At 38.5% G+C, this 27,953-nt stretch overlaps 1 protein-coding gene across 11 annotated transcripts; it reads left to right on the top strand.

Annotated features, from left to right (window-relative positions):
- Position 1: 1 nt before the first annotated feature.
- On the top strand, positions 2 to 27,953 carry MATR3 (matrin 3). 11 transcript variants are annotated; one of them, XM_035110175.3, is made up of 16 exons: positions 2 to 170; positions 6,522 to 6,621; positions 9,654 to 10,708; positions 15,341 to 15,402; positions 16,870 to 16,911; positions 18,128 to 18,228; positions 19,561 to 19,613; positions 20,597 to 20,722; positions 21,332 to 21,457; positions 21,576 to 21,746; positions 22,276 to 22,407; positions 24,026 to 24,069; positions 24,151 to 24,514; positions 25,345 to 25,669; positions 26,407 to 26,528; positions 26,957 to 27,953. In XM_035110175.3, the coding sequence occupies exons 3-16, from the start codon at positions 9,815 to 9,817 to the stop codon at positions 27,002 to 27,004; spliced, it is 2,610 nt and encodes an 869-aa protein (XP_034966066.1). In that variant the 5' UTR covers positions 2 to 170; positions 6,522 to 6,621; positions 9,654 to 9,814; the 3' UTR covers positions 27,005 to 27,953. The 11 variants fall into 11 exon arrangements, with proteins under 11 accessions (XP_034966066.1, XP_060128376.1, XP_034966071.1 ...); XM_060272393.2 differs by having other exon boundaries at positions 6,522 to 6,705; XM_088665539.1 differs by lacking the exon at positions 2 to 170 and adding an exon at positions 430 to 631.

Here is a 27,953-nt window from a genome sequence, read left to right as displayed (position 1 = left end):
CGCATGCGCTAGGCGGATTAGCGGTCTAATACAAGCGTTGTGGGGGCGTCGCTTACGCAGCTTCGTTTGTGGAGGGTCTTTTTTATTTTTCGAAGGAGGGGGGTCCCTTTCCTTACATTACGTTCGTGGTGAGGACCGCAAATGCGTGAGAGGCTCGCCTTATTTCTCAGGTAGGAGAGGTGTGACCGGGCCTGTGCCTATTCCTGTCAGACCGAGAAAGCTTCGGGGTGTTTTTTGTTTTGCGCCGTTCCAGCTGAACCGTTGAAAAGACGGACGGAGAGCGGGGAAAGGGCGCGTTATACTATACTGTACCCTGAGAAGAATAATCCGCGCGTTTGCGCGTGTTGGGGCCGGGCCGGGGAGGCCATGGCGCCGGGGCCTGAGGAGAGGTCGTGCGCATGCGCGGGCGCGATACAAACCGTGGGGCCCAGTCGGAGACGGGCATGTTGCGCATGCGCGAGTCTTGGGCGAAAATGCCTTTTTGCCGTTGGTTTCCGCCTCTGGCAGCCTTTTTGTTCTCTCGTTTGCCTATGGATAGTTCTCGTATATCTTTCTAATCTAGCTATTTCGCAGTTCGTAAAAATGGTGTCTTCAACTTGGTTGCTGCTGCATAGGGGCGAACTGGTTAAAGGTAAAGGTCGCAAACTGTGTTTCTTTGCTGGGTCCTCTTACCAACGCCATCCACAAAGGACCCGGATATTATTTTAAAGTTACTGCTTTCAGCTATAGTAATGCTTGAGGTATATTTGAATAATTGTAAGCTGTCACGTCTTCGCAGCAAGGAGTACCATTGATTCTTTGTCACACAGTACGCTTGGTAAACTGGGTTTTTATCAAGGAAACTTAAATCCGCTCACAAATGTAGCATAGTACAGTACTGTATACATTTTACAATAGTCCTAGTAAAATGCATTGTAGTCTACATTGAGATAGCCAAGTTATTTCTGGACTGAAACACTAAAGACTGCAGGTGGGAGCTTACAAGATGAAATAATGCACCCCACTACCTTTTTAAAAAATTGTATACATCCTACTTTGTGACACGCTAGCTTCCCAAGCTAGAACCTTTCTCCTCATTCTAGTTTCTTACTGTGCCCAGAAAAACAGCATATGTTTGGTCACACATTCACCATCTGGTTGAGAATTAATTATTTGCAGTTCTTCTCCAGATTTTAAAAATCTATAAATGGTATTACATTTGCATACTCAACATGTCACGTGAGAACTGTTAAAATCAAAATAGCAAACCTTTCATACATGGAAATTATTATGTTGTGGTCAGAATCTTCATGAAAAACATGCTTATGTAAAGCTGCTTGGCTATTTTGAGTTGATCGATTACTCTCCTAGCAATCTGTAATATCAGTTTGGACTGCAACCAGAGATGTGTGACCTTTTGGATATATATTTTTTCTGTTGCCCATACTTGATAAGAGGTCTGAGTTACATATAGTAAACTAAAAAGTCTGTTAATCTTGTTAAATTTACATTCTGTATAAATACCGGTATTTGAAAGCCCCAATAATGAAAATTAAGATGTAACAATATAAAAGTGTTCATTTGTCATACATTTATATATATTTTTAATTGGAGCACTGAAAATTAACATGCCAAACCCTGAAGAGCTGTGAGGATATAGATTTGGCCTGAAAAAAGTTCTAAATCTTTGTTTTTGAGTTAACTAGTATCCATTACAGTAGCCAAATTTAACTTCTAGAGTGTGTTCTCATGTTAAATTTTATGGAAAAATTCCAACTGTGCTATTTTTCACCCCACATCTTTGGTTGCAGTGATTAATTGGTTAAATATTAATCACTTTTAAAAAGTTCCCTGGTTAAATCAGGCAACATATTAACCATTTTAATAGACATGTTTCTAAAAATTGATGGTTAACGTCTTTGCCATTTGCATTCTCCCTTTTCTCACACAGGAGGAATGGCTTTTCTAAGTTGATGCTCTTGAAGACGTAGCATCTAAAAATAAAATGTTTCATTCTTAGAAATTCAATATAATAGTTTCTCCTAGATCCTTTATGGGGAATCAAATTTATGTTTCCAGCTTGTGATATGAACATGTTGGGATGGGAGGAAAGATCTAATGTGGTATCATCTCTTATCAAATGTTGATTTCAATAATATTTTGAATGTTCTTAAATAAATTCAGTGTTTTATATTTTTGCGAACTTCTCTTAAAAGGTTTTCATATAATCAAATGATATATCAATTTTGTTAAATAATCATCTACTCTATTCCACCTTTCTCCCTAGTGATACCGGTAGCTGCAGTCTGCCTTATACTGGGAGTAAATCCCTTTGAATGGAAAAGCCAGTTTGAGTCCTGGTCTGAGGAAAAGAATATAAATAAATATAATAATGAAATAATAGTACCTCTGAATAAATATGCCTTGGTTTATGGTGTGTGTATCTTAAGTACTGTATATGATTACTGTCTCCAGCACTCTTGGTTCATGGGTTCATTTCCATCTAAATTGCAGATTTTTCTTGTGCCAATACAAAATGCAATAAGCATGTCACTAAAAACTCCATTTAAGCAATACATCTAGTTTGAAATATACCAAAGTAAAGTAATGCTATTAATATTGGCCTTGATTTGTCTGAATTTTGCTGGTTGAGGTTCTGTTTGGAATTCATATAACTCCAGTTTTAAAATAGTCACATTGCTTGACAATTTGCTTCCAGGTCCAATTCAAGGTGCTCACATTTGTGCTTAAAACCCTAAATAATTTAGACCCCAAATATCTGACTGCGTCCATTCCTCTCTTAATACCTCAAACGGCCTTCTTGGTAGTTCTACCACCCAGGTCAGGGGTGCATAGCAGTCCAAGGGCCTTCTCTGAGGGCCTTCTCTGTTGGAGCCCTTAAACTCTGGAATTCCCTCCTCACAGAAGTGTGGAAAGCTTCATTACTGCATGTAGTTTTTATTATATGCTGAGTACACACTGCTCCCCTGACCTTTTATACCTGGATGTTACTATTGTATCATTTTGATGAAATAAAACTGGTGCTCCTCCTACCTCTCAAGTATTTTTTTAAGGAAAGCAGTTGCAGTACAGAGTATAAATATCAAAGCCACCTGCAACTTTGAGGCAAACCTCACACTGATGCTAATTGAAGGGCAAAAAGTGCCCATTACTTATTTAAATATTTCTCAACTAAACTTTCAGAGGACGTATAACAAAACGATGCATAAAAATCCAATGCCACAATTATATATGTGCTTTGACAATATTTTTTCCAAGCGTAATAATTCTTCTGTTTTAGCAAAGCATTCTCTGAATTCTGGACCTGAAATTTCAATAGATGGTCTAAAAAGTATTTTTCCAACTCAGTAATATCTATTTGGTGCCAGTTTGAGGGTGTGTCTTGCAGCTGCATTGAGGTTTTTTTGCCACTTCAGTGTTTCTTTTCTTGTGCAGATTCTTGTAACCATGATTCTGCAGTACTGTTGCTTGACATTCTCAAATGACATTCCTTCAGGATTCATCAGAAGTTACTCTGTTCTGAAAAATCTGGAGTTTGTTTGTTTGTTTTTCCAGCAAGCCTCAGCTTTCCTCCAGTATGTCCAACTTTTCCTTTGTTTTTGAGGGAGTGGCCATTTTTCTGAATTTTTCAGATTTCATCTTCTCACATCTCTGTGTATTTTGGTTATCAAGGGTGCTGGGTTTGAGACATCATTTGGTTACCCATACTTCACAAGTATGAATAAACCAAATTACAAATTAGGAATTGGGTCAAAGAAGTGGGAGGATCAAGAACATTTGGGGGTTACAAGGGGATGTCTTGCACTGGCTTGGAAACTAGCATTTTGATTGGGGGTGGAGAGTTTGAGAACATACCAGTGTCATGATTGGATCGTTTTCTTAGGAAATCTGTTTATTTTCCTCATCAGGAGACTGCACTACTTTATATGTTTTTTCATTGATCCAAATGAATACTGTACCAGAATTCTTGAGGATACATTGCATGTTACTGTGTATCCTAAAATCCTGAGAGGACTATGCCTGCTCAGGAATACTACAAGCAAACCATTCTTTCTCCCCTCTACTCCCAACCAGTTTTGTGTTTTTGTTTTCCACCTGACACTTAAAACATCTTCTGCCTTGTGGAGGTCCCAATTGAGTCAAAAGGGGAGGGGTGCGCCCTCGTAGGTCTCTTAACTTTTCAGTTGTCTTTCTGCATATGTTGCAGTTCATCAGAGCATGGTGATTTCTCCCTCTTGTTTCGCAGTGACCCTATTCAGACTCCACTTCTGCTAAGATTCATCACTACCTTAGTTTTCTGTTAAATGGACTGAGGTGTCTATGAAGCAAATAAAGTCTTTAATTTAACCACAACTAGAATCCCTTGCTTTCTAGCCTTGCATAATTCTTGGTAAATATATACATGGGCTTAATGTAGAAATGGACACACACTAGACAGAACTATAACTATACTGTATAATATCTACACACTTATTTTGCTGTAGCTAATTTTTTACATAGTTTGTATTTAGGCTGTCCCTAGGGTTTCAGCCTAAAAGCCAAAAATTGCTCAGCACAAGGCTTTCTTACAGTTCTGTTAAATAGATATTCTGAATATTAACCATTATTGACTACTTCATTATGGAACTTGCTCCTGCAGGAAGTGAACTTTACTACCACCTCAATTGTTTTTGAATGGATGCTAAAGAGCTGGTTGTTTGCATCTAATTTTAACTGATTATGGCTGGCCTGGACTTTAAGTATAATTTAATTGCTGGTTTTATTTTTATTTTTATTTACTATTTTACTGCTGGTTTTTATTGGATTCTTTTTTTAAGTTGATCTGAACCACCTATGAAAGGGCTGTGCCAAACATGAAGAAAGAACTGAATGTTCTTGATTATGTTTAACTTACAAACATCCGCGTAAAATTATTTGCAACTCACAGGTGGTTATGGTTAAAAAAGATGGCTGTAACTTCAGGTGTTTGCATGTGAAATTCAGAGTTTCTTTTTCACAGAGACATACATATCACATATAGAAAATACAACCTCAGCTGATAATTCCCATTTTAAAATGGGCACAATTCAAAACAGGCTCCTATGGTACGCAAGATTTCATAAAATATATAAGGTTGATATAATTAAGTTAGTCTGTATTCTGAAGAGCATTTCCTCTTTTCTTTTTGCATAAGACATAAAATGATGCCATATAGAATGTATCTTTGTCTCTTTGATACTCCATTGAGATGTAAATTTTCCTGTAATTAAATGCTCTCATATTATTCTGTACATTTTGCTTCTATGTAGGCTAAGTTGTCACTTTCCAGTTTTCAGCCAGTTCTATTCTAACAGCTACTAGCATTGGCCCACTTATATGATGCATCGTCTTTTTCAGGTTCTTAAAAAACTATCTGGTGATGTTATTCCAGGATCCATTGCTAGGTGATGACAATGCTGTATTTTAGAGATCTCTCTAATAGAGGGACTGAATCACCACATGAAGATCTTGTTTCTCTGCATCCCTTGCAGCATCTGCTTCTGAACCTTAAGTGGTGTGAGGTTCCATCATGACACTTGACTTAAAGAGTACCTAAATACTGGCAGTTGACTACTTTCATTCAACGTGGGAGATAATTTGGCCTCCTATTTGTGTTTGCCTCTTTCTCTGCCTGAATTCACATCCCAACATGCTCTGAGCCGCATAGATTCATCACAATTCTAATTGCTTGTTTTTGACAGACTCTCCAATAAAAGCTTGCATCTCTTGTGAGACAAGTATTTTTTACAGTTTACCCTGTAGTGCTTCCCCTTAACAGCAGCTGTATTCAATTTTGTTGGAGATTCAACTACTACTACCTCAAGATTTCTGTTCATATGAGATGGCGAAACTGCATTGTAGAAGTTGAATGAGATTCTAAACCTGAAAGAGTGGAAAACAATCACATGCTGGCATAAGCTTAGCAGCTCCTTTCTCATGGGAGTGTATTGGTTGGCAGAGGCCCATCTAGTCCACAATTCTGTTATCACAAGTGGCTAACCAGGTGCCTATAGGAAGCCCATAACCAGGACATGAGCGCAATTGTCCTCTCCCATTGTGATCTCTAGCACCTGATATTCAGAGCGATTGCTCTGATACTGAAGGAAGTACGTAAGCCAGTATGACTAGTAGCCATTGATAGCCTTATCACTCCTTCCTGTTTTTAGGATGCTAGAAGAAATACCAGTAAGAATGCTAAAGATATCTTCCTAATTTCTTTCTAGTTCATATTCCTTAATCATTAATGTGTTTCAAAATACAGTTAGGCTGTATTCCAACTCTTCTTACCTGGGAGCAAGCCCCACTGACTCAGTAAAACATGAGAAGATATGGTTAGGATTACACTGTTAGCTGAACTACAAAGAAGTAATATTGGCCCTATTTCTATGCGGGTATTGTCGCTATTGTCCCTATTCCCCAACTCAATTTCTATCAATGCACTACCTCTTTTTAGTGTTCTGTTTTTAAGGCTTGTTTCTCTCATATCTTCTTTTTCTTTGTAGGTTAACATCGCTTTCATAATAAGCCTGAGCAGTCGCTCCTTGTGTGGAAACCAGGCTGTGCAGTGAAACCACCTGCTGTCCAGCCCAACTCTGTCAGGAGGTACTCTTCAGATGCTCCTGGGTCTGATACTGTCCAAAACCTTCAGCAGCTAACTCAAACCAGAGGTGTAGAGTTCTGAATTTTGTAAGGAACATAACCAGCCTTGCAAATAAGTCTGCCCATTTATATGTGGACTTGAAAATACTTCTCAGAATCCGTATAATGTTCTTATTTTAGGCCTTTAAGGAGCTGTTCTGGGGTTGCAAAAGTACAAATCAAAGAAAAACACAATTGGCCGTGTTTCTACCTTGAAGTAATTTCAGAGAGGTAGTCATCCACACCGCAGAAAGAGGAACACATAGAAAAGCCAGCCTGCTGAAACACCTGAAAAAGTGCTTATTGGCTCAGACTTACACTGTTTTAAAACAAGTTTGTTTATTTCATGGCTTTGTATCTAAAGGTTGACATCCCTTTCCTTTATGACTGAACTTGAATATCAGGCTTCTATGATTACTCTCCCCTTTCTTCCAAACAAGAGCCTGTTTACATTTTATCAAAAAGAGCTTTTGGTAGTAGGGCTTTGCACGTCCACTGCACCCTCCAGGGCTTAATGCAAGTCAGGCCTTCTTGTGCATTGTCCCAGCATCTGTTTCTAATTCAAGGGTCTTTCTGAATAAGTCTTGTAGTAGCAGGGCACCTATGTATCTGCAGAGCCTTCCTACGTAGATATAACTGTAGATGACCTACCGGTATGCACATCTACAAAGATGAAATGTGTGGATTTTTTTTAAATTAAAAAATCATTAGGCCCCTTTCTTTGATTCTAGCCAGTTTGTTAACTACAAACAGCTCTATACATTAAATTAATAGGGTTGTAGTCAACTAATATTTACTCAGAGTAGACCCAATGAGATTAATGGCCATAACTAACTTGGGTTCATAAATTTCACTAGTTCTACTCTGAGTAGAGGTTAGTTGACTACAACCCATAGTTATTTACTAACCTTTGCTGATGACTTAAGTCTCAGTTCAAGCAGGATTCTGGGAAGTTAGGTGGTGAGCTATTAAATTACAAATATTCCAATTGACCTCTGTCATTGCAGGTAATGGAATCCGAAAGACAAGCAGTTGCTTTGCTTCTGCAAGGGAAGGTGCTGGCTATATAATCCACATGTGTACAGAACACAAACTGGGCTTGGTAGTGATCTTTATAATTCATCTACTGTGGCTGGCACCTACTAGTCTGGGAGTGAGTCACTTGCTCAATAGACTAGTGGTTATTTAGAAGCCTGAAAAACTTTTTCTTCTGATCGACGAAAGTTCTTGTTCAAACTGTGTGTAATGGTGTTGCTGAGCATGTGGTTGCCAGCACCTCAAGCACACTTGTTAGAATACCATTTTGCTCAGAAATTCTTTCTGTTTTGCCACTGGTATGGATGGTATTCTTTTCACTTGACATTTGCTCTCTCTTCTACTTCTGTTGACATCTGCTCTGCACTTGCAATATCTGGACCATCCTTCTAGTTCTACACTTGCATCAATGCTTTTCAATTGTTCCCCACCCCCTTGCTACTCGATTTGACAAAATGTAACTGGACGTTACAGTGAAAATTCACGTTACTATGATAGTGACACAACTGGTAATCAGTTAATGATAAGTAACCATTTACATCACAGTGTTTGAGAGCTGTGTGTTAAAATAGCCCCTGTCCTATCTCTTCGCAGGTGATAAAAGTGTGCATGTAATACAGGTTTTCAGGCAATATAAATATCCATCTATATGGTTTAGCATCTTAACACTATCAAAGTTAATCAGATCTTTAGTAAAACATTTTCACTTATAACTGAAACATAATAGGTAATTCTAAGAAAATGACCATTTCATTAAAACCTGCCTGAAGGTTTTGTCATCTTTTCCTGCTAATTGGAGAACTGACCATGGAAAACATTCACTAGTCTTCTGCCCATCCCTAAACTATTGCTCTGTAGGTAGAATACTGAGTATTATAAGACTGCAGTTAGTGGGATTTTTGGAAGTGCCTGAGTAACTTGAAGCACCAATTTTCTGTGGAAGTTTATAAAACTTTCACTCTTGGGTACTTTAGAGAAATCTCATGAGCTCTTCTCTTCTTGTAAGATGACTTTGTAGAGGGACAAGTGGGCTTCTTAATGTTCACTGTTGGCATAGGAAGACCTAGATAAGCACTGCAAGAATAAAAAAGGGCTTGTTAAAAGAAGAGTCATGTCATAGGAAACTTACTACCACCTGTGGCTATAGCTTACAGTCAAGTCTCATCTGAAAGATAACAGTTGAACAACTTGCTTGATTGGAATAGTGCCATAGAATTTCTCTTCTTTAAACAAAATTGTAGTTTCCCAATTCGAGTATTAACGAGGTCTGGTCTTGGTTGGCTTGAAATCTTAGTGCAGACTAATGTGCCATGTTCACAATGTAATGTTAAAAATATGCAGGTACAGTTCATATGTGGTACTAACAACATATAAACTATTACTTGAATGAGAGGTCTTGTGTGCTTCTACCAAACTTTAAACCTGTTTTCCTTCACAAATCTTACAGTACTAATTCAGTTCTACTGAGTGTAAATTATTTGGTCTCACTTAGTAACTCTTTCATTAGACACATGTCCAGATATCAGCCACTCCTAAGTTCCTGCTATCACTTCCTCTATAGGCTTAATTTTCAACAATTTGAGTTACATTTCTTGGTTCCATGACTGGTGTATTGTCTTTTTCCTGGAATCCAGAGCAGTAACATAAGATGTATGCACCCTGCTATTCAATAGGGGGCTTGAAAACAGACGGTTCTGTACTACCAGTGCTTCAAAACAATTTCTCATCAAAACAAAAGTGCACATTGATTGGCAACAATTGGTGCTTATCTGAGGGGAAAGCTAGATTTTCACCTGAGGGCTATGTATAATAGGGTTCTGGGTTGCATCTTCAATCTGTTGACATTACATAATAAAAGCCATGTAAGATCTTAAATTGGTTTTAGATCAACATGATGCATACATTTTAAAACTGCATCTTCATAAAGGGATTTATGACTAAAACTGCTTGTTTTTCTACAGACTTGTCTGGTGTTCTCAGCTTGAAGAAGATCTACAGTCATTATTGATCCCTTTTCTTGGCGTTACCTTTTTGAAGTGAAGTTTACCTAGCTTTCTAGTGTGAGCTTTCTTTTCAGACATCTCTAACGTTTGATCCATAATAGACAATCTATAGTTCAGCAATGTCCAAGTCGTTCCACCAGTCATCTCTAAGTAGGGATTCCCAAGGTCATGGACGTGACCTATCTGCAGGAATAGGCCTTCTTGCTGCTGCTACTCAGTCTTTAAGTGTGCCAGCATCTCTTGGAAGGATGAACCAGGGTACTGCACGCCTTGCTAGCTTAATGAATCTTGGAATGAGTTCTTCATTGAATCAACAAGGATCTCATAGTGCACTGTCTTCTGCTAGTGCATCTTCCCATGCCTTACAGTCTATATTTAACATTGGAAGTAGAGGCCCACTCTCTCTGTCTTCTCAGCACCGCGGAGATGCAGAGCAGGCCACTAACATTTTGGCCAGCTTTGGTCTGTCTGCTAGAGACTTAGATGAACTGAGTCGTTACCCTGAGGACAAGATCACTCCTGAAAACTTGCCTCAAATACTTCTGCAACTTAAAAGGAGGAGAGCTGAAGAAGGCCCTTCACTGAGTTATGGTAGAGATGGCAGATCAGCTGCACGGGATCCACCATACAGAGTTCCTAGGGATGATTGGGAAGAGAAAAGGCATTTTAGAAGAGATAGCTTTGATGATCGTGGTTCTAGTCTCAACCGAGTGGTTGACTATGATCATGGAAGTCGTTCTCAAGAATCTGTTTATGACAGAATGGATTATGAAGATGACAGATTAAGAGATGGAGAAAGGTATAGGGATGACTCTTATTATGGCGAAACCTCGCATAAGTATCGTAAATTTGACAGTGAGTATGAGAGGCTGGGTCGTGGCCCTGAGAGATCTCTCTTTGAGAAAAAGAGAGGTGCTCCTCCAGATAGCAATGTTGAAGACTTCCATGGATTCTTACCGAAGGTCTATCCCCATCTGTGCTCTATCTGTGATTTGCCTGTTCATTCCAATAAGGTGAGTTAAGCATCAGATGCTTATTTTTCTTTACTTTGTAGTCCCTGTTGCTTGTTTCTTTGCCTCAGTTTCTATGTTCTGATGACTTGCACAAAGGACTCAAAAGAGTTTGATACATGGTTTATTTTCAGGGCGTCATTAGCAAACACATTAAACCAGGGCTTTACATTAATACTTGTTTCACCCATATGGCTTAACTGCAGGTCAGTTATCATCTAGTCTATTTTATATTTTGCATCTGCATAGTCTCTTAACTTAATTTGTTGCAGAGGTTTTTCATTTTGGTTTGCAGTTACTCAAGAGGCTAGATTCAGCATTCCTTCCCATCTGTCTTGATTGCTGATTGATTTGTAGTTAAGCTACGTCCTTGCACAACTCTGCTTTTTTCCCTCTTGTCCATGGCCAGCCAGAAAGCTTAATGTAGAGTCCTTGAAAAGAATTATAGGATTGCAGGTCACATTTTTAAATGAGTTCATTCTTTTTAAAAGTCACTTTAAAAACTGTTTTCATACTGTGTCTGAGACTTCTCATTTTTTCCTCCCCTTTCACAACCTTCTTAAACACTTCAGAGTCACTTTTTATTATTACATATTGCATCTATCCCTTTTTAGAATCTCAGAAACATCAGTCTGCTGCTGTGCTATATCATGCTCTTGTTGGCATTCTCTACTTATAAGATTAGTTCCTTATTAAAATTTTGATCAAACTTCATTCTTCGTAATTAGGTTCTTGAACAAAATAGCAAGTGTCCTAGTGTAGCTGTATTCAGATTTTCTGTTTTACAAACTAGTCATCTATTTGTCAATTGGATACTGTCCTTGCTTTCATTTTTTAAACATGATGCATAGAATTCCAGGTAAGCATGCATATTGTGTTCTTAAGTTGGTTTCATTGGGTTGTCACTAACTGTATTCTCAGAAAATACCTTTATGAAACAAGTCTGTTTTAGCAATAGTGAAAAAATGAAATGTATTTGCTCATCTTATTTACTGTTTGATTATCTACACATCAAAATTCACATTTTTTTTCTTGCCAACAATACCTAATCTGAAGTCTTTATGGGTTACACTGAGGTAAATCTCAGATCTGCAGAAGTTTAAAGGATGCAGTTATTTAAAACACTAGCAAAAGAAAATATCTTAAAATGGCATTTTTGTGATGTTCCATTGTGCACTTAAACCTACTCTTCTGAACAAAAGCTCTTTTCCTCAAAACATCTATTTCTCTTCAGCATATTAAAGTCTATAATTACATCGCAGTGTATATTCATTGATTGATTCAAAGGTTATACATTCTGAACTCTACATGCAGAATTCAGGTAATTGTTAAATGTTTAAAGCAGTTAAAGCTTTTATAGCACTGATTAAAAAACAAAAACCTTAATGGAAAGATTATATAAGTTGAGGAGACAGAAATCAATATGCAGTACAATTTGTTCTTGACTGAAGAAGACTTACGGTAAAAAAAAATGTATCTCATTGAAAGAAGAAATGCATGTTAAAACACCTTTGTATTGTTAGAATTAAGAGCTACATTGCCAATTTTGTTCCTTCGTGGCAAGCAGTTCTGCTGAGAAGGGGGACACATTTTAAGGGGGAAATCTAACATAGGTTATGTTAGACCCGCTATATACATGCGGGTATAGGGCAGCATACAAAGTTGTTGTTGTTATTTTTATCATCATCATCTCTTTTCTGGAAGTTTAACGTTAACTTTGTAAATGGAAGCACTTATGCACAATCAGCTTTTGAAATTATGGGAAATTCCCTAATACATGCATTCCATGAATCAGGTTTTTTAAGTACTGTATTTGTCGTCTTAAAAAAAAAACAACCACCGACAATACAGTAAATTCATTTGAGACTGATCTAGTTAAAAACACATAGCCAAGCTTCCAGGGCCTGCCTGCCATGGGGCCAGATTACATATGATAGCTGGAAGAGGGGAAATAATTATCCTCCCACCTTTATTTGCTGAAGTGCCATATCATCATGGTGGACACTTTTCATCAGGGCTTCCCTTCCCCATTCATCAGATAAGCATGCACACCCACACACCCTTATGTCTGGTGTGTGTGTGTGTGCGTGTGTTTAAAGTGAAGGATCCAGTCATGTGTCCATTGGGTGATATCCAGTGTTAGTCATACTCAGAGTAGACTTACTGAAATCGTTGGACTCTGGGCCATTGATTTCAAAGTATGATTCAGATGGAAGCAGACAACTTCATGTTTTGACTTGTTCTGACTAGAAGAAACATACTGCTGTAATTTCAGATGTTAGCCACACACACACAAAAGCTCTAGTGTTTCAGGCTTGAGATTTAAATCTTTGCTTTGAATAAAGCTTTTTATTAGATATTCTGTGGTTTTATTGTGTATTTTTATACTGTGAACCACCCTGAGATCTTCGGATGACAATGGTATACAAAATTAATAATAATAATAATTAGTAACCAGGATTTGGGAATATGGGATGAATAGGTTCTGACACTCAACAATTTGGTTTGGGGGGAAAATGCTGTGCAGAGTATGGGGTATTTAAATTAGAGCAAAACAGATGACTTTCAAACAGATGACTACTAATGCATTAATGGGAAAAGGCTGTGGCTGTTGAAGAAAGTTTTATCTTTTCTTGGGAAGGAGAGGTGGAAAGTACAGTTAATTGTTCCTTACCTCTGTTAATCAAATATCACTGCTAATATAATCTGTAGTGGGGTTAGCAGCGCTTTATCAAATTGAAGAAAGAACCAGGAAAATTTACTCAGGAGCCTCTGCTTGGCAATAAGACACAAATGTCTGGTGGTCTGTTGAATGCTGGCATTGATGCAGCTGGGAGGAGTATCCTGTTTTATATGGGAACCAAGTGTTGATGTCCTTTCACCTTAAATTGTGTGTGAAATTATAAGATGTAGCCAGCCTTCTGTATTTTAAAGTTTATATATTAAATGGCTTATGATTGCAAAAAACAAACAAAAACATTGAATATAAGAAATTGTACCCATGAATCTGTAGCACATTGCTTTTCATGAATCTGCCATTGATTGCAAATGTCCTTAAAAAAACCCAAAGCCTATGGTTTGCAGGGGCCGGTATTGTACTTTATGCCACTTTTCAAATTACTGACCCCTGCTACAGACCTATCTAGATACTTACCGTATTTACTCAAATGTAATATCACAATTTTTTTGGCCAAATTATATCATGAAAATTAGGGTTTGCATTAGATTTGATGCCACATTTACATTCACAGCAAATACTTTTTTGGTTTCAAGGTTTTGAAAATTTAGGTGCACATTACATTTGTTGGTGCGTTGCATTCGCGCAAATATGGTAATACCATTCCTGGTCACTTACCTATGGCTAACTGTTAGTCTTTAATGTTAAAGGGGGATTAAAAGCTAATTAAGGAACTGGTTAATGTTAAAAGCATGATTAGTATATGTGATTCTCCTTTCTACAACAAGCTGGTCGTCTGAATGATATAACACAAAATAAGGCATGCTATATTATTAGCAGAGTCTTGAAAATAATGAAAGGAATGTGACCTCTTGCTGCATCTCTATTCCTTCTACCCCCTAAAAGTATTGTTCTGTACAGCAGCCTGGAAATGCAGCAAACTATTTATCTTAGTGGAAATGTACTTTTGCAGAAGCATTTTACACCAACAAAAGGCAGCCTTCTATTAGACTTGCATTCAAAACAAGTTTTAATAACTTCTAACTGTATCTTCAGGTACACTGCATCAAAGTCTTTTAAGGATGGCCAGAATGTGGGTTCTTTGAATCTTCTGTTTTATATCCTGATAGCTCCTTTTCCACCTTATTGTAATCATTAGAATGCAAAACTCATATAAGCAGTAGGTTGCATCCAATGGTGGCTTTGCACAAGTGGGGAATAGCTTCAGTTTACACACAGTGAGTTTCACTCAGTATTTCCCATTCACCCACTACAGCTGCCCTTGTCTCTGGAAAAACTGCCCTTGAAGAGTTGGGGACCCTCTGTAACAGTATCTGATACTATGCAGAGAGTTGAAGCACATACAGGAGCTCGATGAGAATTGGCTGCCTAACATGCTTCCCACTGGCACAAAGCAACAATTGGATACAAACTAATCTGATACAGTATTTGAATGTCAAAAAGAGGGACATAAAAGTTAGGCTCTTTTGTGCACTTACCTGGGCACAAGCACCACTGAACACAGTGGGACTTACTTCAGAGGATAAATGTACTATAGGATTGCATAGTTGTCTGATTTAATGCTCAGGTTTACACTTTTTCCAGAATACACTGAAGTTCTGATCAAGTCATTGTTTGGATGACACTTTTGGTACCCTTTTGATCATAATACAAGTCTTTTAAGATAAAGGCATTTGTTCAGGTTACAGGTAGGTAGCCGTGTTGGTCTGGATCGAAGTAAAATAAAAAAAATTCCTTCAGTAGCACCTTAAAGACCAACTAAGTTTTTATTTTGGTATGAGCTTTTCGTGTGCATGCACACTTCTTCAGATACAAATTCGCATTTGTTCACTTACACGTGCGAATTTGGTTGACTTGCAAATGATTCCGTAGGTGTTTGAAGTAAGTTTTAAAATAACTTTGTTGTAGATAATTTTGACTTTCTACTTTTGCTGCAGGAGTGGAACCAGCATATCAATGGAGCAACACACAGTCGACGCTGTCAACTTCTCCTGGAAATGTATGGATCTAAATGATTTTAAACGTTCCTTTTTCATTGTAATTGCAAAGTATATTTGTTTCAGGAAACTTCAAAGTTAGAATATACAAAGTTTGAAAACAATTAGCTTATTCAAACTGTTCCAGCAACAAACAAGAATAGATCACATCTTCAAGTTGACACTTGGCGTACTATTTTAGATTTGTTTGAAACATTCCATGAAGCCATTTATCTTTTGCAGGATATTATACTGACATTTTTGGCAAAGCAATGCAATAGCTGCATAAAAGGCCCCAACCTTCACATCTGACTGGCATCTACATAACTAACTATTTGGGGGTGAGGTCCATATTAATATCACAAAGAAATGTGGATGGTTGGTTATGGACTTGAGGCTCTTCACCAGACTAGCCAGCTATGGCAGCCTGCTTACACACCGGACTTCCCATGTCTTTCCTTTCCCATGCGCCTCTGAAATCTGCTGTGGAGAGTTGGGTAACTGCAGATGGGAGACAAGGAGGTCATGTCCAAACTGCTGGTGCAAAATTGGATCTCGCTCCATATCTTGTTAAACCACTCTTCTTTAAAGCCATCTATATTAGCGACTATGAAAATAACCCATGGCAATCAATTTTATAGATTAATGTTAATCTATAAATCCTATTTAAAGTTAATCTATAAAACCTGCTGCAAATCAATTGTAATTGCATGACCCAAAGTTTTAACATGTTGAGTATGTGGAAATAATTTCTCTCCATATTCTTAATATAATTCTCTCATGGATAATAATTCATTTTATAAATCTCCCAAGTCTCGTCATCAGTTTTCAACAGACTAAAAGTGAATTTGAGTATTCTGTCATACAATCTCAGGGTGCATTGAGATGTAGCATTGATGTAAGCAAACTTACAATTCAGGTTCAAATTGTATACATTATTGCACTATCCACAGAACTCACTTCCAGGTATGTATACAGTGGATTCTGGAAGCTAAAGATGGATTCTAGTGGCCATTTGGTTTCACATTAACTGATACGTTTCATCAGTTCAGATATATTATATATATATATATATGACTTTCAGATATATTTTAACAGTGCTTTTCTAGTGACAGAAGCCTTTTTGAGCCATTGGGGACTTCCACAAATGGAAGGAGGGGGTGCAAGGTTCACACCTTTCCAGTAGCCTCTGTTCCATCAGCAAAATGATTCCCAAGCTCTCTGGAGCAAATTTGAGAGGCTAAAGAAGGTATAATCTGAAATTTTATTTCTCTTTCTGTTCATGAAAGCTTCCATACAAGAACCTTTCATCAACAAAGGGACACAATTGGGTATAATCTGTCTGAAAAATCTCAGGTTTTTTATTCTCTGAATACATTTTTTTTTAAAAAAAATATTGTGCTAAGATGGAAAATATAGCTGCATAGTATCTCTCCAGCCACAATATGAGTTGTAGACCGTGATCTTACAGACTTTGTTTTCCTTTAAAGATATCCTGAATGGAACCCTGAAAGTGATTCTGGACATGGAATGTAAGTAAAAACTACCAAGTATGTAGAAGGAAACAAGTTTGCAGCTTCTCCCAATACCATGAAACAGATGAGCTCTGGAGCTAGTTGAGTAGTTTCCTACTATAGTACTGAGGTTCAGTGCTAGGTGGTTAGAAAACTATCTACTTAGCTTGAACCTGAGCAGTACAGTGGGGAGTATATTTCCAGAACAGCACACATGGAATGGAAGGGAGATTTCATTCCCTCAAGCAAGCTGAAATGCTTGCGCTGGCAAAACAATATTCTCATCGCTACATTGAATTCCACCCTAAGCCACTTAAGGTGGCATTCAACTACATTTTACTCATGGTAGACACATTGAAGGTTTGGTTCCCGGACCTGAGCTTTCCCACCTCTTCCTTAAAGTCTGCATCTACATGGCATAATAATGCCAGCACCTTGCAAAATTTGAATACATTGCAGCATTTTCTATCTGAGCAGCAGCAGCCATATATGTGGTTTTCTGCACAAACACACTTCTCAGGAAAATCTGTGGGGAAGCCCTATGAAATCCTCCCTTGACATTTACAGTACACTACAAGGTTAGACTAACCAATTAAACAACAAGCTTTATGGTATAAGCCAGGCATCCCCAAACTGCGGCCCTCCAGATGTTTGGGCCTACAACTCCCATGATCCCTAGCTAACAGGACCAGTGGTCAGGGATGATGGGAATTGTAGTCCAAAACATCTGGAGGGCCGAAGTTTGGGGATGCCTGTGCTAGACCAAGCGTAATTGTGAATGGCTCTTATTTCGTTGCCCCGCTGGAAGGCACTGGATCACTTTTTAGTAGAGTTAAAATTGTCAGATATTCAAAATGTTACTCCCAGTCCATATCACATCCTTTTCTGCAGCTTCTCTAGTAATGCCAGTAATCCTCACGGAACAGTGTTCAGTCTAGTGGAATGTTTGTAATATCGCCTGTTAGAACATTTCCACACAAACTGCATGCATGTCAAGTGATATGTGAATGGATTGGCTACAGGCTTATCAGAAATTTGTGTGAAGAGGCCTGGAGAGTAAATACCCACGACTATCTGTACATAAAAGTAAACTGTGATGTGGTGGGACTCCAGCTCACCTCCTTTTGACTGACATCTTGGCATTTGTATTCGAAACTAGATTGTAGATTATGTAAATAATTGTATTTTATTTGAAGGTTAATGTGGATTCATTTTTGTGTGTGTGAACTTCCAGGGGTGATCCGTTTATGTTGCAGTCAACAAATCCTGCCCCGGGAATTCTGGGGCCGCCACCGCCACCATTTCATCTGGGAGGGCCACCAGCTGGGTCAAGAGGTAATAATATGAAATGCATCTTGAAGTGGACTCTTAAACTAGTAGTTCCTGGCTATATATAATATGCTTTGCTGGTCAGTAGGGAATTGTACTGTGCAAATGTCTTAAGAGCCAAGTATCAGGGACAGGCAGGAGTGGGGGCAAGAGGAGGATCTGGGGGAGGATTTGCGTGGTTTGATGCCACCCTTGAAGCAGGGAAAAGAGGACAATGCTGGGCAGTCAGAGATGGGGGAAGAGAAGGTGGGGAAGAGTTGCAGGATGGCACATCAATTGAAGAGACAGTCCAGAGAGAGTTGGGCCATTAGAATCTCCATCCCCTCTCCCACTGTCTCTGAGGACAAAGAGGGACGCATCTGGAGCTGCCATACGGGAAAAGTATATGGTTGCTTGCACCCACTGCATCAGAAGAGGGAGTTTAAATGTGCTGATGGAGGCATGCTAGCACTGTTGCTCCAACTGTCTGGATCAGCACAAGTTTGAAGAATTAGCTGTTTAGTAGGAATGGTGCATGTAATTCTTGCACCATAGGAGCTGATGCAATCAAGTGCTTTGCCAATACACTAAAGAAATTTCCAATAACGTATCCTCATTGGGGTCTGGGTGTGCTTAGGACAGGCATCCCCAAGCTGCGGCCCTCCAGATGTTTTGGCCTGCAACTCCCATGATCCCTAGCTAGCAAGACCAGTGGTCGTGGGAGATGGGAATTGTAGTCCAAAACATCTGGAGGGCCGAAGTTTGGGAATGACTGGCTTAGGACATCAGAAGACAGAAAATGGGAATCTCAAGAAATCCATAGCAGTACTATAAAGCAAACTGTCAAAGAGCAGTGAGAGGCATACCTCCAATCTTAGTGCTAAGCACTACAGTGCTAAAATCAAAGATAAGTCTGCTCCTGCAGCTTGCACTTTGAATCACCTGTTGTCATATGAGTCTGGTGACTGACAGATTGGGGAACCCAGCTGTCAAAATGACCCACAAAGAATGGCTCAAAACAAAATAAAAAAATTCCTTCCAGTAGCACCTTAGAGACCAACTATGTTTGTCATTGGTATGAGGATGGGCAGTTCCTTTGATTGGAATCAGTGCCCTACTGAACTAGGCCACATTTTGTTTCTTACATTTATTTACACACACACACACACACACACACACACACACACACACACACACACCAGTGTCTATGCTCTACTCAAGATTACAACACGTGAAAGAATTTGATGTTGTGATATATGTCACAGTGCCAACAATCTTGTGAATTATAATCATTGTTTTTGTTCTTGCCCCCCCCTCCTGTTCTCGTTTTCTCCCCCCCCCCCATGTGTTTATTTTAAGGGCCTGGAAATGGAAGTATGCAAGGACCAAGGCACCTGCAGAAAGGCAGAGTGGTTAGTATTGACATAGGAACTGCTCTATAAAGACAGATATTTCCACTGTGTCTTCCATAAACACAGTTTTAACAATGGGTCCGTAAGTGACTGTGGAGGCCAATTCTGGATCCACACGTCCTTCCACAGTGGGGACATTGGTTTCCAGGTGGGAGTTGATCACGGTGTGGAGCCACACAGAAACTACAGTGGTACCTTCGGTTAAGAACTTAATTCATTCCGGAGGTCTGTTCTTAACCTGAAACTGTTCTTAACCTGAGGTACCACTTTAGGTAATGGGGCCTCCGCACCGCTGTACGATTTCTGTTCTCATCCTGAAGCAAAGTTCTTAACCCGAGGAACTATTTATGGGGTAGCGGAGTCTGTAACCTGAAGCGTCTGTAACCTGAGGTACCACTGTATACATAACGGTAAAACTACTCAGTGAAGCATTCCATCTTTCTAATAGGTTCAAGGCAATTACTATTTGAAACTTGGTTGAAATATACACCATGGGTCTCTGGTTCTTATATCAGTAGGATGTTGTCATCATTGTTCTTCCACTAAAAATCACTTCTAAAAACTAGTATGGTGAGGAAAAGAGTTTAGAAAAGCATTCTACCATGTGAGCCTGCAGCCTCTGTTTACCTGCAGCGTGATGTAATGCAGCCCAAACATCTGGCTTTGAGACCCTTCTGCATATTCAAGATCTCAGCGATGGTTTTTCTCAAGTCTCTATTCAAGGCATCCATGCCAACATTTTTTACAATTAAGGCCAACATCTGCAAGCTTTCTGAGACAGTTTGCTTTCCAGCTCATTAGGCCCGCCACACATTACTTCACACTCATCTGAGATGAAAGGCGATAGTATTCTGTTTTTAAATGTTGGCATTAACTGGTTCATCACAAAATCAGCTAAAAGAGATCATGCTCCAAAATGGGGTGGTTATTTTAATTTAACAATTTAATTTAATTTATTGATTGCTACTACTTGCCATTAACAGGAAACAAGCAGAGTTGTGCACATCATGGATTTTCAGAGAGGGAAAAACCTGAGATATCAGCTACTGCAACTTGTTGAACCATTTGGAATAATTACAAATCACCTAATCTTGAACAAAATTAATGAAGTAAGTGTTAAAATCAAGTAGAAGGGTGTTACAGCATGACATTACATGGGGGGGAAATACTTCAAATGTTGCTCTACTCTACTTTGACAAGCAATTTGTTGAACTGTAGCAATTACAGTGCCTCTGTGCACAATCAGAATTTTAACCAGGAGGAGGAAGTGTGTGACCCCAAATTCTCTCTTGTCCTTGGGAGCCAAGGCTTTGTGATGTCAAAGTAATTTTCTAGTCTGAACAGTTGCAAGAAGAAATTTTAATATGCAAGACTGAAACTATTTTAAAGTAGTTTTCAACATCCAGTTGCCTATTCCTGGTGTAAAATCAGATGTTTCAACATTATTTAAAGTATTCGTATCCCATTCTTTATCCAGAAAGGATCCTAGAGTGGCTTGCAAAGAACAGTATTATTAAGTGGATGATGATTGTATTTGCAACACTTACCGGTAACCCTGCTTTAGAAATGCTATAGAAAACGTGCAGTACTTATTGATGCCCCCTTGACAGCTTAAAGGCTACAGTCCTTTTGTATTTCATTTTTGCTCATATTTCATTCTTAGGCATAGTTCCTCTTCAAGAGGGACACCAAAATTTATTTATCTTCTACAATTTCAGGCATTCATTGAAATGTCTAATACTGAAGATGCACAAGCAGCAGTGGAGTATTATTCAGCAGCCCCAGCCTTAGTGTTCGGCAAACCCGTGAGAGTCCATTTATCGCAGAAATATAAAAGAATAAAGGTAAAGTCAGTTCCATTAATTTTGCATTTCCACTTTTAATGTACAATCTGCACTCTGTGCTAAGGTCTAATTATATATATATATAATGGATTACTGAAATATTCTCTAAACTTCTTAGAAACCAGAAGCGAAGCCTAACCAAAAATTTGAGCCTCCAAAACAAGAACTTGGCCGTGTGATCCATCTCAGCAATCTGCCACATTCAGGATATTCTGACAATGCTGTACTTAAACTAGCTGAGCCCTATGGAAAAATAAAGAATTACATACTGATGAGAATGAAGAGTCAGGTAATTCATACAATGCTTGCATAACGAGATTGGGGGTGGAAAATGGAAGCTGGGCCAGCACATGTCTACTTATTTCTCCACAGCTCTTTATATTTTCATTTTGGTACATGACACCACTATACAGTGGTACCTCTACTTACGAATTTAATGCGTTCTGAACGCACATTTGTAAGTCGAAAAAAAATGTAAGTCGAATCCCATAGGAATGCATTGGGAGAAAAACCCTATCTAAAAATTCGTAAGTAGAAAAAATCCTATCTAAACCGCATCCAAGATGGCGGACGGAGCTCTGTTCAAAAGTAGAAACATTCGTAAGTAGAGGTACCACTGTATTGTGAGTTTCATTGCTAGTTCCACTGGATGATAGAGTAGAAAGCGTTTAGGCATCCCTCTTCAAGAGTTTGAGGCGAAAAGCAAGCTCATCAACTTTATCCTTCCAGCAGCGGGGTTTCTGTAATTGTGGGTTTAACTTTGTAGGAGAATGCTATTCAAATATTGGAACCTGAAATCTCTTTAATCTCATCCATAGGCTTTCATAGAAATGGAGACCAGAGAAGATGCTGAAGCAATGATGGAGCACTGTTCCAACAAAGCTCTTTGGTTCCAGGGAAGATGTGTGAAAGTAGATTTGTCTGAAAAATACAAGAAACTAGTACTAAGGGTAGGTACCATGTGCTGGAGTAAGTTTTCATGTTGACCCTTGAGTATTCATTCAGTAAGTAATGTTGTAATACTAAATGTGATACTCCACACTAGTCCTATGCAGAGTAGACCCATTGAATGGACACTGACTAACTTAGATTCATTAATTTAAGTGGCCCATATTCAAATAACTTTGTGTGCTAGTGGAATCCAGCACAAAGGGGGCAGTCATTTCACGTGACAAATGAAAATGCTTGCCCCGACTGAGCAATCGGAAGACATTGGCATTGTCTCCTCTGAGTAGGACTTGTTTGAAAACAACTCAAAGTGTTTAATGTTTCCTTAATAGTTAGTGTAAAAGCCTCTGAGTAGTGTTGTTTCCACTTGCCTTGATATTTGGAGAAATGGGGAGCATCCCGCCATGTTTGAGTTTTAGGAGCACAGCGTGAGAATAGAGTCAATCCTTTGGTCCCCCTCACTTCCAGCCTTTGGGAGGAGGCTGACACTTGTCATGCTCTCTGGAGTCGGAAAGGGATGCTTGCTATAGTGAGCAAGACTGATTCAAGCCAGAGCCAGTGGTGATACATTTGAGAAAATGCTTTTTTTTAAAAAATGTTTTATATGAATTTCAATTGTGCTGAATGTTCTTGGTAACGGTGATTATACAACTTCTCCCAAGTTCTGCTTATAATAAACACGAATTTTCCTGTTCTGTAGCTTACAGACAGGGAGACATAATTCCACATCCTGTATATCTGGCATCCACATGGTTACTGCTTATAGTTAATAAGAATAGAGAGAAGCCCCATCCTGAATACTATGGCGCAGAAAAGAAAATATCTGAAGTCTTGCAGTTTGTGGCAGTTCAACTGTGTTTTCATATGCCTTGAAGATTGGAACCATTTTCACTTGAATAGCTGTGCATAGCTCCTAATACAGAAATCCACAAAAACCTTTATCATAGAATCATAGAGTTGGAGGGGACCCTGAGGATCATCAAGTCCAGGCATCCCCAAACTCTGCCCTCCAGGTGTTTTGGGACTACAATTCCCATCATCCTTGACCACTGGTCCTGTTAGCTAGGGATGATGGGAGTTGTAGTCTCAAAACATCTGGAGGGCCGAGTTTGGGGATGCCTGATCTACAGGTGAAACTCGGAAAATTAGAATATCGTCGAAAAGTGCATTTATTTCAGTAATGCAACTTATTTTTTATTATTATTTTAATTTTTACAAATGCTTTCTTTTGGAAATTCCATAATAATAAAACAAATAGTTACAATAATACAAAAATAAACATCGCTATTACATTTCATTAATTAAATTCCATTTATAAATGACCCGCCTAACGACAAATAATTACAATTACAACAAATAAAGGCTTGACATATCTTGCTTTGCATGTCATGCATCTATCTCATATATTGGTTTCACCTTTTAAGTTGCGTTACTGATATAAATGCACTTTTCGACGATATTCTAATTTTCTGAGTTTCACCTGTAGTCCAACTCCTTGCAGTGCAGGAATATGCAGCTGTCCCTTAGCAGGGATCAAACCTGCAACCCTTGTCGTTATCAGCACCACGCTCTAACCAACTGATGCTGCTATTATTATTATTATTATTATTATTATTACAGATTCCCAACAAAGGAGTAGATCTGTTGAAGAAAGATAAAGCAAGGTAATTATCTTTCTGGTAGCTTGAGTTTGTTTAATACAAAAAGGAAATGGGTAAGCAAGATTTCCCCCTTTCTTTTTATAGAAAAAGAGGTCTTTCTCCCGATAGTAAAGACTCTGGAAGTGAGAAAAAATGTAAGACCGAAGATAATGACAAAATGGAAAGCAATAGCACTGAAGATAAAGAAGAGAAGAAAGATGAGGCAGATACAAAGGACAATGATCAAGCAGACCAGGAGGAACCAAGTTTACTCCTTGAATCTGAAGATGAACTATTAGTGGATGATGAGGAAGCAGCAGCATTACTAGAGAGTGGAAGCTCAGCAGCAGATGATACAGATGTAGCTAACTTGGGTGATGTGGCTTCTGAACAAAAGGAGGGAGCTGGTGATGATGCTACTGCAAAACCTGAAGAAAATGCTACATCAACGGCAAAAAAACTCAAAAAGGTAAAGAGAAAACTATCATTTGGAGGAAGTTTATCCTTGTCCACAATATTATTTCTTGCCACAAAAAACTTGCTGTCTTTCGAGAAAAGGTGCTGCTTATAATGTGGTATCTTAATTAGGGTTTCAGAAAGGAAGGTTCTTGTGTAGCCTGTGTGCATACACTCCATAGCTGTTTTGGGTGGTATAGATGACTGTAATCTGCAGCAGTATCCTGTCCTGTCAAAAGTGTCTTACTTTCCTCAATTTATTACTTGCTCTTGAGACCATATGCAAGTTCCTTGCTTGCTTCATCTGTGACCACAAAACAAACCGTGCATCTGCAAGGTACTCAAATAAATTACAAACCTAAAGTTTGCAAGTGACAATTTACGAAGGGAGGCAACCCTGCCCTAGGGATCCAGAGTGAACTCTTTTCACCAGTGCAAGCAAATAAATAAGTAGTATTTGTTCAAGGAACGTGCCAGATTCCTAGTGCTAACCTTCGCCACAAGAACATTTTCCTTGTGGGAGTTTGTTGCCTACATGGTTCCTTCTTGTGCTCCTTGCCCATTCCTGTTGCTTGCAAAGTGGGGAGATATTGAGATATTGAGCCCTGACCCAGTTTTGCACTGTGGCTGGGGGTAAACTGTGGCCATTGGTATAGTCTTTTGTACCCCAGCACTTCAAAAGTCATCTCTTTTGAGGAGCACTTCCCAGAGAGGGAAATAAAAGTGGGTGTTTGCATGTGATGGAATTACACTATTGGACTTCAGTGTGTATTTTAAATGAGATAGCTTTATTTGAGAAAAGCCATATCTAATGTAATAAATGAAAATAAATTGTCTCAATAGCGACATGTAGGTGGATTTCCAAGGAGCATGGAAGGCTTTGTGACTTTAGATGAAGTTGGTGATGAAGAATCTGCTGCAAAAACTGATGGCAGCATAACAGAAACTCAGACTGTAAACACAGAAGAAGGGCAGCAAGAAAATGAGGCACTGGAAAATGGTACTGAAAATGAGAATTTGAAGTCAGACCCATCCAAGGTGACAGATAGCACAGTGTCAGAAGAACAAGATAAAAAAGAAAACACAGAAGAAAGTAAGACTGTCAGTGAAGCACAGGGCACTCCAGATGAAAATAGGATTGGGCCATATCAGCCAAGTGTTCCTGTTGGTAAGAATGCTTTATCCTCCTCTAATGTGATGTATATTGTAAATGGACCACAAGAAAGAGACTTCCTTTCCTAAAGAGGTGTTAGCTTAGAATTTGCCAGTCAGTTCAGGCTCGATCATCAAAACCTTATGGGCACAAACTGTTAAATCACTAAATAGAATACCACACATGTGCACATCATGCCAAGCCATAGTTTAGTATGATATAAATAAACTGCAGTCAGCCTCAAACCGCACACACAGAAGTTCAGAAGTTTTCTTAACTGCAGTTAATTGAATGTAAATAAGTTGTAGTTTTATGTTGTGAATCATCCTGAGATCTACAGATAATGGGTGCTATACAAATTTAATAAATATAAAACTAACTTTTGCTATGGTTGTTTTTGTTTTCAAAGTGACTAGCTTCATGCAAACCACAGTTAACGTTAACCACAGTTTGTCAGTACAAACAACAAACTTCTTCCAAACTCTCCTGATTGCATTGGAAGAAAAGAAGGGAGTGTATGTTCTGAGACTGTCAGACTCAGTCGTATTCCATTGATGTCACATTAAATAACAGTTCTGTGAGGTGTGAGCCATTTTATTTAAGAGCATTTTAAAGGCAAGGATGCATGTGTAGCCAGTATAAGACTACTGATTTACAGATCACCTATTCAGTACAGAGGGAACTTAGGGACTCTTTCTGGCACTTCTTATGTTCTGGATTAGATTTGCAATTATGTGCATATTTCTATCTAGGTGTGAGCTATGTGGTGCCCCGAACTGGATTCTACTGCAAGTTGTGTTCCTTGTTCTACACCAATGAAGATGCTGCAAAAAAAGTCCACTGTAGCAGCCTTGCACATTATCAAAAGTTGAAGGTAAGGTAGAATTTCTCAGGGCACCTTCATGCAGCTATTGGAAGAAGCTTAATTAAAACCTGAGGATAAGTAGCTCTTTGTTAAGGCTCTGGTTTATTTTAAGTGGCAAATTTAATCTCACTTTATTCTACACCACCTAGTTCAGAAGCTCAGTTAATGAGTCAGATTCCCCACCCCCCCAGCTGTTCATGCATACACCATGTCATATACAATCCAGCCCAAATTGGAACTTGGACATTCCATTGTAATCAAAGTATAGTGACTGGATTATGCCCAATATACACATCAGTGTTAGTACTTGATTTATCATGAGATGCAGCAAGCTTAATTTGAAAAATTTTTGGAGTGTTGCTATTGATGCCATTGCAACAAAATCCAGGCAACATAAACAAATTAAAATTCAATCCTCCCTTGTTTATTTGTTACAGAAACACATGGAGAAGGCTGAAGATAAGAAACAGAAAAAAGAGACTTAAATGCAAAAAAAAGAGGTTTGCCAATTTAAGGAAAAATGGTTTTATTTTCACATTTAATCTCAATACAGTAAAATTGGGGAAACGCTATACTACTTAGATTTTAGTGGAATAAAATAGAAGTATAATTATGTTAGTGTGTTTAATGTTACAGCAAAATCGGCATTGTCAAAACGATCTTTTTTTAAAAAATGAGAATGACAATACAGCTTTTTGTGCTGATTGATGCTTGAAGCTAACAAGGGAATGTGCAGCATTCTGAAGAGTTAAGAAAGGATTTCATCAGCGTTAATATTTTCAGGCTTCAAAGAACATCCCTTTAAACGTTGGTTCTGTTCAGTTCAATATAAGCAGTTAGTTTTTTCCCTCCTCTGGAACATTCCAGTCTATGTCCATCTGACTTTCATGATTTCATTTCACTTTTGAGGATCTTTACTAATTTTTGTGACTTTAAAAAAAAAAAGTGGAAATGCTTTATTTTAGTCTCAGTGTGTTTGGTAGCGAATAGAAAAACTGATAGTCAGCTTTAAAAATGCTGTGTTTCTTCTGCTTGCGCAGAAAGTAAATTCTTATTCTTCTGACCAGTATTATTTTTCTTGCTTGCAACTTGAATTTAGTACTTTTCATACATCTCAAGTATAAGCAAAAGCAGCATTTGAACCATAAATTGTAAATAGTTACCTTTTTATGTTTGTATTTCAATTCTGATCCTAGACCAGTTACTAGGGTGTCACTGAAATTGGTGGGACTTGCTTCAAAGTAACAAGTTTACCTCTTCACATTTGGTTTTATCTTAGAACTGTGCTCTTGATGTACCTTCGTGTGGCTGATGTGATTGGGAGCTTGCGTGTATAATCTGTTTTCACGTAGTTCTATTAATGATTTTAACAGCTTACATATATGTCAGTTTAGGTTGTTATAGTGTCAAACCAATAAACCAAACCAGCCATGA

The sequence above is a fragment of the Zootoca vivipara genome, chromosome 3, assembly GCF_965207765.1.
Source record: "Zootoca vivipara chromosome 3, rZooViv2.hap1.1, whole genome shotgun sequence".
Lineage (NCBI taxonomy): Eukaryota > Metazoa > Chordata > Lepidosauria > Squamata > Lacertidae > Zootoca > Zootoca vivipara.
Note: the sequence above shows the minus strand (reverse complement) of the source record. Positions and strands in the feature narration are given on the sequence as shown.